This window comes from Sodiomyces alcalophilus (genome assembly GCF_042370955.1).
Source record: "Sodiomyces alcalophilus JCM 7366 unplaced genomic scaffold ACRALscaffold_1, whole genome shotgun sequence".
Classification (NCBI taxonomy): domain Eukaryota; kingdom Fungi; phylum Ascomycota; class Sordariomycetes; order Glomerellales; family Plectosphaerellaceae; genus Sodiomyces; species Sodiomyces alcalophilus.
Genome location: NW_027263532.1, coordinates 419 through 13,594, shown reverse-complemented (window position 1 = coordinate 13,594; position 13,176 = coordinate 419). Strand labels below are relative to the sequence as shown.

General features: G+C 41.3%; 3 protein-coding genes across 3 annotated transcripts; all 3 read right to left on the bottom strand.

Moving 5' to 3' along the window:
* Positions 1-57: 57 nt before the first annotated feature.
* On the bottom strand, positions 58-738 carry ACRALDRAFT_1047349 (uncharacterized protein; the record flags this gene model as incomplete). The annotated part of the gene is made up of 1 exon (XM_071015499.1): positions 58-738. One exon carries the CDS (start codon positions 736-738, stop codon positions 58-60), a length of 681 nt encoding a protein of 226 aa, XP_070878285.1.
* Positions 739-7,476: 6,738 nt separating this feature from the next.
* ACRALDRAFT_206554 (uncharacterized protein) lies at positions 7,477-8,021 on the bottom strand (the record flags this gene model as incomplete). Its single annotated transcript, XM_071022064.1, has 5 exons — positions 7,477-7,490; positions 7,532-7,563; positions 7,600-7,811; positions 7,839-7,868; positions 7,914-8,021. The coding sequence occupies 5 exons, from the start codon at positions 8,019-8,021 to the stop codon at positions 7,477-7,479; spliced, it is 396 nt and encodes a 131-aa protein (XP_070878284.1).
* A 4,119-nt stretch (positions 8,022-12,140) lies between these two features.
* Positions 12,141-12,938, bottom strand: ACRALDRAFT_2014581 (uncharacterized protein; the record flags this gene model as incomplete). The annotated part of the gene is made up of 5 exons (XM_071019780.1): positions 12,141-12,153; positions 12,290-12,336; positions 12,391-12,494; positions 12,840-12,888; positions 12,921-12,938. The coding sequence occupies 5 exons, from the start codon at positions 12,936-12,938 to the stop codon at positions 12,141-12,143; spliced, it is 231 nt and encodes a 76-aa protein (XP_070878283.1).
* Between the last annotated feature and the right edge of the window lie 238 nt (positions 12,939-13,176).

The following is a 13,176-nucleotide window of genomic DNA, read 5'->3' as shown; positions in this document are numbered from 1 at the left end:
CGAAGTAGACCAGTTCGTCGACGCTAGGTCACTGCGGGTTAACTGGTTTACCCAGACTCATGCTAAACCGACACCCAGTGGAAAACCGATCATGCTCATCAGATGGCTGACAGAGAGCTCCACCGGCCCGCTTACATCCAAAGTTTTTACCACTAGCCTCGTCGATCCGTCGGCAATCTTGCTCGGCTCAATAAGGCGGTGCTCACGCAGCAGGTCCTCAAGGACACGCACATCCGTCAGCTTCGTCTTGGCCCCATGGTAGCGCTCGGGGCTCCTGAGGCGCTGCTCCAGGGCTGTCTGGTCACAGTGCGTATTCACCCAGAAGATGGGTATGTCGGTCCCGCGCACCATATCAAGGTGCTCCTCAAGGAAGGCGGTATCCCTCTCGTTGTCTTCAGCCAGGCATGCTGTCATAAGGATGACGCAGCCCTCCCGTGCGCGTTTTCCTAGCTTCTCAAAAATAGGTGCCCGGACCATACGTCGCAGCTCGTGGTGTTCATCACTTCGGTCGGGTATAACTGCTACAACGGGGTCGATAAGTAGGTGGTTATCTAGAAGGCAGGTCTTGTCGGCGGGCAGGAGCTCTTTGGCTTGCTTAAGAATGGTAAACTTGCCCGTACCCGGGAACCCATTCAGGACGACTATCCTGCCGGCGGTGGGTGGTACGTTAAGGCTGGGCCAAGTCGAGATGGCATCCGCGTCATTACTAACGACTGAGTGGTTGCATCGCTGTGGCATTGCTATGGTGGACTTCTTAGACGTCTTAGAGGTGGAGTGGGAAAGATTAGTTATGTTAGGTGTTAAGGCGGAAGAAAAGAGGTGCACCGTCGAGGGTTGGAAAGCAAATTATACCGAGGCGAAGTCCAGCGTGACTCATCCCTAGTGCTTAGAGTCACACCAGGTACTATGGTCAAGGTCCCTAATGCTAGATAATACAGTACCTATTCCAGCAACAGCAGGGGCCAAATTAAGAGTGTCAGGATCGGGTCAAGTCGAATTAGGGCCTATTAGTCGTCCGGCTATAAGACGAAGATTGAGTTCTATTTCTATATACTGAATATTGTTTAGGAGAGCTAGTTAAGAGGTTATAAGAGTGGAAGTGAGGCAGTTATTATTAGGGGTAATTGAATATCATATATAGCAGTAAGGTCGACTTCTTGTCGAGCACTATCGTACTGTCTTCTTAAGCACTTAAAAAGAGAGGTAAAAGCGTTATATATTACAAACAGCATATAACTTAATTGCGTAAAATAAGCGATCGATCTGTTGATTTAATTGACTCTATGGAAATCTCTGATTATAGTGCTAAATTCCTGCCCTTATTCCTGCGGCAGATCCACTCCTACTTTCAGGCCCGGAATAACCCGCTCCGGACCTACTTTAGGCCAGCCTATACGATGCACCCCCCTAACTAAATAACTATATAACAGTTGCTTAGTTAACGTTATTTATAGGCGTCTTCTATCGATATATCCCCTTTTATAACGTCCACGTAGCTTTTATTAAACTTCTCTTCTAGCTCTTCTAAATACTCCGGTAAGATCTCCTCTAGCTTATTTATATAGAGACGTCCCTATATATCCATCACTCCTACCTATTCCCTAAAGCTTATAAACTTCTCTTTAGACAGGGCCTTCGTTAATCTATTAGCGATTATATCGGCGCTTATAATATAGCTAACTTTAATCCTTCTATACTACTACGTGTAAGAGGCATAAAGAGGTCTGGTTAATTCGTGTTAAGTCTCTGGGCTTCCTACCAGTGCTTAGTATAAGCTTATCGCGTAAGCCATAGAGGCCTCTCGTGAAGAGGTTCTAGAGGCTTACGTGTTAACTACCAGGTGGCTTCGTGTTTAGAGAAGGCTTATCGTGTATTTAGAATACAAGAGCTAGCTTAGAGTATATAGAGGGGGTGGTAGCCTTTATAGCAAGGCTACCTCGTTTATAAAGGTCCCTTAGTTATTATAAAGGTCCCTTAGTTACTCTAAGAGGAGATTATATAACTAATACCTTCTTATTAAGTAGCACCTAGAGGTCTATAAGTAAAGACCTTTATACCTATATCTTTTAAAGGAACTTAACGAATAATCTTAGTATAATACCCCCTCCCTTAGTCTATTAGTAGGCCTCCTTATTAGTCTTATAATAGCTTCCTTTACTCCTTACTTAAATCCTATAATATTTTATTTATTCTCCCCCTCTATACGGGTATAACGACTATCGGAAGCTATTAGCAGACTTCGATTAAGCACTTTACTAGTTATCCTCCTAATAGGAACTCGCCTTCTATTATAATATAGGCCCTAAACGCCGTCCTCCTCCTAGTCCTAAACCAGAACCCAAGAGCTCTAAACTTAGTAACCCGCTTTCCGACCCCGAAGACTCTAACGGTAACGCCGTTATAATCGCCTCCTATCCTTTACCTCCTAATAGCTAGTCCCTAGGAACCCCTAGTCCTATTATTATCGCCACTATACCGTCCTCGTATCGTTTAGCGGAACGGTTCCGTCCTCCGCTAGCTTATTATACTTAGGGAGAGTCCTTAAGAGCCGCTCGCCCTCCCTAAGTTAAGTATTCTAACCTGTTATTAAGAACTCTAAAAGGGAAAGGAAAAGAGACTTCCCTACCCCCGGCTAATCCTAGGCCTTAAGCTTTAGTCCCGCTTAACTATTTAGTCGGATATTATAATCCTTAGTAGGAGGATACTCCCCCTAAAAAGCTTACCGATAAATAACTAAAAGCTATCCTATTACGTATCGCTAACCAAAAAGAGTAAGAAAAACAGGAAGAAAAGCTGCGTCGTCTATAATATAGGGAAGACCTAGATAACGACTATTTACTAGCCGACCGCCGTAAGCGTCGTCGCTATTAAGACTCGTTTTCGCCCCTTAGTTAAGGTCGTTTATTATCGCTATAGCGTGAGCGTAATAATTAGGCTAAAGTTAATTATCCTAACCCTAGGTAGGATAGTAAGTCCTATAATTAGTTCTAGACCTTCGTGGAGGAGCTATAGGAAAGGTTTAATTTAGATTATTATCACTTTACTACTAAGAGGCAGAAAGTATACTTTACTAGTAGGTATCTCCCGCCTTTAATAAAGTCTAGGTAGTATACCTATTAGCGGAGGGTCTATAACCCTATAAAAGGGGGGAAACCCGCTTAATAGGTCGATATTCGTGAATCCCTTACTAGCTAGCTAGTAGACTATAATACTTATAAGATATCTATCACGGAATAGCTTTTTTTAGATTAATCTATATAACGCCCTAACTAGTCCTATAGCCAGTTCCTTAATCGATTAGACTCTTTATTTAATAAAGTCTCCTTAGAGTTCCCCGATAAATAGCGTATATAGCTTATTCTTATAAAGCTATAAAAGCCCCTTCGCGATTAAATCACTATTAATAGCCTCCTATAAGACTATAAGCACCTTAACGTTTTAGCTTATTAAGCCGAAGTTAATTTATCCCGGTTAATAAAGGTCGAGTCACCTGCCTTTAGCCGCCCCTTAGTCTATCATCTAGCTTCTAGTTAAGGCGTAGCTACTAATAATAGCTCGCGGTCCTCTTAGCCCTTTACCTTTACCCCCGCCGCCTTATCCTCCTCCGCCCTATCTACCTCCACTTCGGCTTAGCCCTCTTTTAATAGTCCTCCTATTACCTTATTAACGGAGAGTCCCTCCTAAGACTCTACTAAACACTAACCCCTCTTAAAAGTCGAATATTACTATTATTATTAGTTCGGTTATTATAAGTCTATATACCCTAAGTTAGCTAATTCGTCTTCCGCTAATACCTTTACTTCTAATATACCCGGTAATAATAATTATCGGCTATATAACACTTATACTCCGCTAACCCGCTATATACCTCCGCCTTAGTCTAGCCCTAATAACTAGCCTATTAAGAAATAAGTCGTTAGCTAAGTTTAAGCTAATAACCTATTAGTAGCCCCCTAGGATTAGCCCCTACCTAGCTCGCCGTCCCTAGAAACTAGGACCCTTAAGACTAAACTCCTAGTATAGCTAGGTGGTAGTTAGAAATAGTGTCTTACGTCTATAGATTATAAAGGTAGTATTAACCTTATTAACCGCCACGCCTTACCTCTAGGTATTAACCTAACTAGCCCCCTAGAATATCTGAATTAGGGACTTTCCGAAGTCGAAAAAGACACCTACGGTTCTATCACTTTATTTATAAAGGCCACCGATAATTAGGACCATACTTATATATATTATACTTTATTTTATATTATCGACCTTACTAAAGGTTCCTAAGTCCTTCTAGGTATCCCCTAGTTAACTACCTATAATCCTTATATCGATTAGTCCGACCGCCTTTAGAATTTTCGTATTAATAAAGAAGACTTTGGATTAGCCACTAATAAGAGAGGGATAGTCTAAAGTCCTAAAGAAATTAAAAAAGAAAGAAAACGCGCCCGTATAATTATCCGTTTAGTTAATTTAGTAGTGGCCCCCTAGGAGGATACCCTCTATATAGGTCGTGTTATTATTCCCGATTCCGACCTAGCCGCTAATTCCGATTCCGTTCTACCCGCTTTTAGTCCCGATTCCGTTCTACCCGCCTATAGTTCCGATTCCGTTCCGCCCGCCTCCTATTCTGATTCTATTTCGCCTAGCCCTAATATCCCCCTAAAGGACGTTACCCCTAACGCCCTCCCGAAGTCACCTAAGTCCTTTTTACCCGAATAGTATTAAGATTTTCTAGATATCTTTAATATCGTTAAGGCCGGTCGCCTCCCGCCGCATTATAAGTGGGACCACGCTATTAAGTTAGAAGATAGTTAGACTCCGCTATTTAGTCTTATCTATACCCTTACTAAAGAAGAGTTAGAGACTCTACGATAGTATATTAAAGACGCCTCTACTAAAGGCTGGATTCGAAATTCTACTAGTCCTGCTAGTGCCCCTATACTCTTTATCCTAAAAAAAGGAGGTAAGCTTCGTCTTTATATCGATTATAAAGGACTTAATAAGATTACTTATAAGGATTATACCCCCCTCCCCTTAATTTATAAGATTTTGGATCGCTTATCTAAAGCGAAGGTATATACTAAGTTAGATTTAAAAGATACCTACTATAGGCTATGTATAAGAGAAGGGGATAAGTAGAAAACTGCGTTTCGTACTAAGTATAGTCACTTTAAGTATTTAGTTATACCCTTTAGACTTTATAATACCCCTGCTAGTTTTTAGCGATATATTAATAAGGCATTATATAGTCTTATAGATACTATTTATATTATTTACTTAGATAATATTTTAATTTATAGTTTAGACAAGGAGACCTATCGCGTATATATACGCGAGGTCCTCTAGAGGTTAAGAGATTAGTCTTTATACGCGAACCCGGAAAAGTGTGTCTTTAAGTGTTAGGAAATGGAATTTCTTGGTTTTATTTATAAGCCTAATAGTGTTTATATAGACCCTGTGCGGGTAGAAGCTATTCGCGAGTAAGAGGAGCTTAATTCTGTTAATAAGGTGTAAGTCTTTATTGGTTTTACTGGCTTCTACCGCCGATTTATTAAGGGGTACTCTAAGATAGCTAGGCCACTTACCGACCTATTAAAAGGGGGTAGTTAGCCAGGGGTCTTTACCCTTTCCGATAAATAAAGAGTATCTTTTAAGAAGCTCCGAGATATATTCTAAGACGCCCCCGTCCTCCGCTATTTTAACCCCCGTCTCCCTATTCGAATCGAGCTAGACGCCTCTAACTTCGTAGTTAGTATAGTTATTAGCTAACTAGAGGACCGTACTTAGCGACCCGTTACGTTCTTCTTTTATAAGCTTCGAGGAGCTAAGTTAAACTACCCGACCCCTAATACTAAGCTTATAGCTATTTATAAAGCATTCTGTTATTAGCGATACTATATAGCCTATACCTAGACCCTAGTCAAAGTCCTTACTAACTATTTAAACTATTGCTACCTCTTAAATAAGCCTCGTATTAAGGCATAGCACGCCCGCTAATTAGAAGAGTTAGCTATTTATGATTTCGAAATTCGCTACCGAATAGGCGTCTAGAACCCTGCTAATGGATTATCCCTAAAGCCCTAATATACCGCTAACCCCGCCGAAATCGATTAAGAAAGGCGCCGTCTAGTTAAAGATTTTATAAAGAAGTTCGTTGTTAGCCTCCTAAAGCTCGCTAATAGGGAGAAGCCCGCCCTGCTAAGTTTAAGGGAGGAAGTTATTAAAGCATAAAAAGACGACCCCTTTTATTCTGCTAATAGTAAACTACCCACCTAGTAGACTCGGGACGCTAATAGTATAGTCTATTTTCGTGATCGTCTTTTTATCCCCAATAAGTCCGGTCTTCGAGAAGCAGTTATATAAGCCCTTTATAACGCCCCTACTACTAGCCACTATAGTATAGGCAGAACCAATAAGCGTATTTCCGATACCTTCTTTTAGGAGTTTATATCCTAAGATATTAAGAAGTTTATCCCGAGTTATCCTATCTATTAACGCACTAAACCCAGGCACTATAACCCTATCCTCTAGTATCCGATGGATTGTAGTAGAATCCGTTGCTTTTATAAGGGGTGCACGGGCCATAATTGTACGGCATAGGGTAGACTTCGTTAAAATCTTTCCGAGTAGAAGTCGTTGATATTCTCGTGTCAAAACCAAATGAAAAGTATATTATTCGAATCGCTGAATTAAGATATTATATATAGTTAAAAATAAGGTTCGTACGAGCTACCCTTAATATATTATTCGTATTTCTACTCCAGGCAGTATATACGACTTTGTCTTTGATGGTTATGTCTATAGCGTCGTGCTATTAGCTGGAAATCTTACACCGGACTATACATATTTAGATGTACCTGCTCTCCGTACGAGCATTACATGCATCGGTCTAGGTTCCCTACATTCATTTCATTTCATCAACAGACATCTCCAACTTCATATATTATCAAGACTAGACATCGTACGAAGGTTCTTACATCGATGGTATGGTGTCATTAGCTGGAAATCTTACACTACACTATATACATTTAGATATACCTGCTCTCCGTACGAGCATTATATGCATCGGTCTAGGTTCCCTACATTCATTTCATTTCATTAACAGACATCTCTAACTTTATATATTATCAAGACTAGACATCATACAAAGGTTCTAGATATTTATTTTATTTATTTACAATTAGGTCTTAGTTTCACTACCCAAAGATAGTTACTTACGCAGGATACCACAAGAAGGTGCCTAATATCATCCTGTATTAGTCTAGACTTCTAGACTAATACCTCTATATATTATCACTTAATAATATACTTCATAGGTCTATCTACTCGTATAAAATCAAAGTCCAGCTTTACTAAATAAAAAAAAAACAAAAAAGAAAAAAAAATAACTTATTTTTTTTTATGTTTTTGTTTTTTTATATTTTTTTTATTTTTTTTGTTTTTTTTTATTTTTTTAGTTATTTTTTAGTTTAGAGGGTGATAGGGTTAAGGGCTATACCCTCATCCTCATCAACATCAATAGGATTATCTGCATCATCACCTGGAGCAGGCAGGCCTCTAGCATTCCCACCTCTTCGTACGTCATCAGTGGTATCCAGTATATCACACTTAGCAGCGCCGTCCGGCCATTTACAATTACCGCAGCAGCCACCAAAGTGACCCGGTAGATAAAAGCAGACCGGAAAGGGATAGGCATACCCCATAACGTCCCTGCTCATCTTACGTCGGCAAGGTGTGCAGGGCTCTCGTACGCCAGCACCACGACTCTGGATAAGCCAGGCATTAACGTACGAGTCCCTCATACTCACAATCTGCCTAACCTAGCAGCGTCCAGTGACAAAGATCACAGGACGGCCAGGCAGTGCAAGCACCGCACGCTAAAGGTCATTATAGACAAACCTTACTAACTATTAACCTCGTACATCAACCCAAGTCAGGCGAGGCTCGCCACGGACGCCACGAATCAGTCCAAGGTTATTAGGGCGCTCCTCCTCGGCACTGCCGCCCGGGTTCCACAGAACCATCTCCATATTGTTATTAATATTACTGTTCCTAAGGAAAAAAAGAAAGTTAGCAAAGTCAGTATCGTACGGCAAGCATTTAATTCAGGGGAGGAAAACGTACGCCATGGCTGCTATTACTATTAGTGGTTATGGTGGTGGTGGTGGTTATTATAGTAGTTATTAGTATAGAAGAGGAAGAAAAGGAAAAAAAATAATAGAGTAAGAGGAAAAAAGAAAAGGCGAAATATTTTCGATAACTCGTTATATATTTAGGAAAGAGCTAATAGAATATAATAGATCTATTTAGGGAAGGAAGGAATACGGAAGGCGCGTATTACAAAGATACGTAAAAACAAATAATATATCCATAAAAGGATACAATATTCACGTACGGAATAACTAGAACATTATAGAGTCATCAAAGAACAAACAAGATAAGATGTCCATAGAAGGATACAATATTCACGTACGGAATAACTAGAACATTATAGAGTTATCAAAGAACAAACAAAATAAGATATCCATAGAAGGATACAATATTCACGTACAGAATAACTAGAACATTATAGAGTCATCAAAGAACAAATAAGATAATATATCCATAAAAGGATACAATATTCACGTACGGAATAACTAGAACATTATAGAGTCATCAAGGAACAAACAAGATGCTATATCCATAAAAGGATACAATATTCACGTACATACAGAATAACTAGAACATTATAGAGTCATCAAAGAACAAACAAGATAAGATGTCCATAGAAGGATATAATGTTCACGTACGGAATGACTAGAACATTATAGAGTCATCAAAGAACAAACAATATAAGATATCCATAGAAGGATACAATGTTCACGTACGGAATAACTAGAACATTATAGAGTTATCAAAGAATAAATAAGATAAGATATCCATAGAAGGATACAATATTCACGTACAGAATAACTAGAACATTATAGAGTCATCAAAGAACAAACAAGATACTATATCCATAGAAGGATACAATATTCACGTACAGAATAACTAGAACGTAGTAGAGTTAGTAAAGAATAAATAAGATATTTCGTAACGTATTAACTAATACTATATAAACTATTTACTTTACTCCTCTTTATCCTTTAAAAATTCCTCTAATAAATAACAAGCAAAAAAAAACAACACGCATAGCCCGTTTATCTCTATAGTACCCCACCGGACTCGTACTTTTAGTAAGTCTTATCGCGTAACTGTATCACTTACCCATACTCCCTAATCCCGTACGAGTTCCTTAGCCTTACTTAAAGCATCATCGCCGAATCCAAACGCAAAGGAGATAGCGATCACCCACTCCATCACGCCTTCGTACAAGCATATCCTTATCTACACCATTTTAAATAAGCCACTATCTAAGTCCACTACTATCCAGCGTGGACATATACTCTCTGGTACCCAGCAAATAAAACAACCCGTATAGTCGTACGGCTTACCAAAATCCCGAATCTCTTATATTAGCCTTATCCTCTCTTAGCGGATCTGATTTCGTACGGCGTCTATTAACTCCGTACACTACTAGCTAAGAGGGCGATATATGTCTTGCACCTTTGAGCTAAGGCAGACCGGGCAACCTTAGTAAAAGCGGATAAAATATTCTCGAAGTTAGGTAGTGTCTTTACTTATCGTACGGCTTCGAGTAAGCTGCCGTTATTAGGCTTAGTGTAACTGCCTTTAATGTTATATAATGGTTATGTGGTCGACTATAGGGCGTAATGGCTATAATGTTGTTTATAGCGTTAAAAAGTCCGATAAGGTTCCGTACAAGGTAACTAAGCTAGTATCGCAAAGGTCACAGCGCTCCTCGCCTTCCTCGCACAAAACACGGTCTGTCCGGCCATCCATTACACGATCCAGGACTATCCGTCGGCAGGTTACTGAATCTCGTACAAAGTCTAGGATATCTTCGTTATCGGGACTTACCCAGCCAACCTCTTATATCTTCCAGAGCTTTATTATTTTTGTAAACACAATTATTAATATGGCAGGCTTAGAATCCCGGCCTACGCGCCCACTCTCTTATACGAAGTCTCGTAAAGAACGAGGCAGGCCGAGATAGATAACGTGTCGTACGTCTAGGATATCTATCCCGGCGCCAAGTGCGTTTATAGCCACAATAACCCCGCCATCGCGGATCCAGTCTCGTACGATAGCGGACTTCGCGGCATTCGAGTCAGCAACCTTACTATGGTAAAGACCACATCGGAGAAGGGATGCTAGCTCTTCGGCGCGCCGAATCGTTATACAGTATATAATAAGTCTGGTATAACGTTATTAAGTTGCGAGTTTCCGTACGGTGTTAGTCTCTTCCTCGAATATCGGAACCTCGAGTACTGTGTACTTGATATTTTTGCGTGTTGTTATGTCTCGTACAATAATCGGGGTCTGCTCCTTTAGGTGTAGAGTTATGATAAACTCGGCCTCATCTCTTAGAGCAAATGTGGCTATAAGGAATATAAGCTGTACGCCGATAGAATATAGGAAAGACCCGATCGTACGGAGCTATGGTCTAAATGTGTATAAGCTATCCAGGACCGTGTAGCACTCATCAAGAACAAGCCTGTCTAGTTACTGTCGTACGATAAGCCTGTTAAGAAATAAGCGAAAGCCCCGAGTTACTGCCTTTTCAGGAGTAATAAGTATAAGTCGGGTTACTTATATATCCTAATCTACCCAGATACACGCCTCGATTAGCAGCGTACGGCATCTTTAGAGAATATCGTCTTAGAGTGCAAGAAAGGGCACAATAACAATAGTAACACCATCATACAAAGAATAGGCAGGGAGCATAAAAGATAAGCTCTTTCCGCCACCAGTGCCGCAAATTTGGATAATTAGCGATAATCCCCGTACGATAGTCTGGATTATCTATAGCTGGTTTCCCCGGAAAACGGCATCAGGAATCCGGAGCATCTGCCTTAGCTACTTCTATAGATCGAGTTAGGCAAGGCGTTAAAGTCGTACAAGGCGAAGGTTATATTATTCGTAGTCGAAAGGATTAGAAAAGTCGCTTTTCCTTATTAATGACTCGGGTATCCTAAAGGCGAAGAAGCGATACCATACTATACTGATTTTCCGAAATTACTCTTATCGTACGGCCATTCCAAGATACGTATCCTACGCCTCGCAGCCGTATATCATACCGGCGACAAGAGAGGAATATCCAGCCTGGATATCCCAAATATCGTTACTAATATCCCCGCCATCTTCTAAGTCAGAATCATCGTACGATACTTGTTCGGAGTGTGACATTTGCCCAAAGGCACTGTTAAGGAACCGGCGGGAGATAGCGATAGCAATATAGCGCCAGGAGCTAACACCTAGCTTAACTCCAAGATATCGTACGGTGTTTTACTCGATAACTCGGCGCATCTTATCGGAAGCCCAGAGTAAGGAGATTATTTGTGTTAGTGTATCGTCCTCAGCCTCTATTATATCGATAAGGTGCTTAGCCCAAAGGAAAGGACTTGGCCGTACGGCATTGTAAGCAATAGACTGGGCCTGTTGGCAAAAGGGTAGGATAAGCCAGAGATATCGTACGAGCTCAAAGCCTACTTCCCGTGGTAAAAAGCGATGGATAATCTTCAATCCTCCTTTGTTGTTATAGCCTTTATGGTAGCTTGAGGCGAAGCAGACAAGGCCGTAGCGGATAAAGACATTCCTCATTCCTCCGTACGATGTGTTTAGAAACCGGAGGTTGAGAATCTCTGTTATGCGTGAAGGTTGGCCACCGAGCATATGCATCAGGACAAGGAGCTTTTCTCGGAAATTATCGACTTTCTAAAGGTAGCTTATAAGTGTTATCGTACGGTAACGGAGCTTATTATCCTCTGCGTATACCCATTTAGCTGCCAGGGTAGGATTATCCATAATTCTTCGTACAAGCCAGTCCTCACGGCCTTCTAGCCAGGTATTCCGTGGCTCGGATAAGAAGCTATACCCAGGACTGGTTTCGGATAAGTCGTCGATAATATCCGCCTAAGGAACCACCGTAAAGGACTAATCGTCTAGGTGGAGGAAAAGGAGCTCTTGCATCGTACAGTAAAGGTCGTTTATAATCTAGTAAAAGCATTCCGATAAGTCCTCCATAGTAAAAGAGATATCGCGGAAGGTTAGGCGAGTCCCCTGCCAAGTCACAAAGCCTGCCAGTGCCGTAGTATACTGGATCTTTATCCCGTACGACCGGGCATCATAGATCCAGTCCATCGGGGTAGGAAGTCGCGTAGAGTGGGTAGTAGTTAGAAAGGCCTGGACATTTTACCGTACGAGGTAAAACAGACCAGGTAGCTCTAGGGAGTCCTTCTCGTCCTGCCATTACAAGAGTAAGTGCCGTACAACAAACATCCTTGCTAGCTTAATCACCGCAGAGTACACCGAAGTATAGTCTTCTGCAGGGTGCCAGCCTCCATCTTGGCGTATGCCCATAACGGCAAGCGCGCTGAGTAGGACGCTATCGTACAAGGAGCCTGGTAATAGGTGGTGGAGGATAGAAATAAGTAAGTCGAGGCATAACCGGTCAAGTCTTGTATAGTGATTTTCTGTTAGGGTAGATAAGGGGGCGTGGTTCTCGAAGAAGTCGTATAAAGAACTAAGCGCGTTGTCTTGGTTGGTTGTGAGGTTAAATTTAGGTACGTTTTCTGGCTCCCAGCAATCCGTACGAAGGATATATGCAAGGAGCCTTTTCCAGACTAAGGTATATCGAGTAATCGTACGGTCTTCTAGGTTAGCATTAAAGGGGTGGTTTGGCTTAACGTCGATGGACTTACGGTTAACCTCGAATAGCACGGCAATACCGACCTTAGTATAAATACAGTCTAGGCGCGCATTATGTACAAGGCGGTCAAGTGCATCCCAAATATGCTAGAGGATCAATAGTGACTCGGGTTCAGCACTCTCGGGCCAGCCTTCATACGGCACTAGACTCATAGCCGTATAAAGATATTCACGGTCAAGGCCAAGTAAATGCTCGGACCAGCCAACACGCTTTAACCAGGGGTTTAGCTCCAGCTTACCACTAGGGTCTTGGATAGATTATTCTGTATACCGTACGATTTCCTGAAAGGCTTTAGTGTTAGATAAGATAAACTCTAAGGCTAGTGTTTAAGTTAGTATAGGCTAGGTTAATAGGCCAGATAGTGTATCGTACGG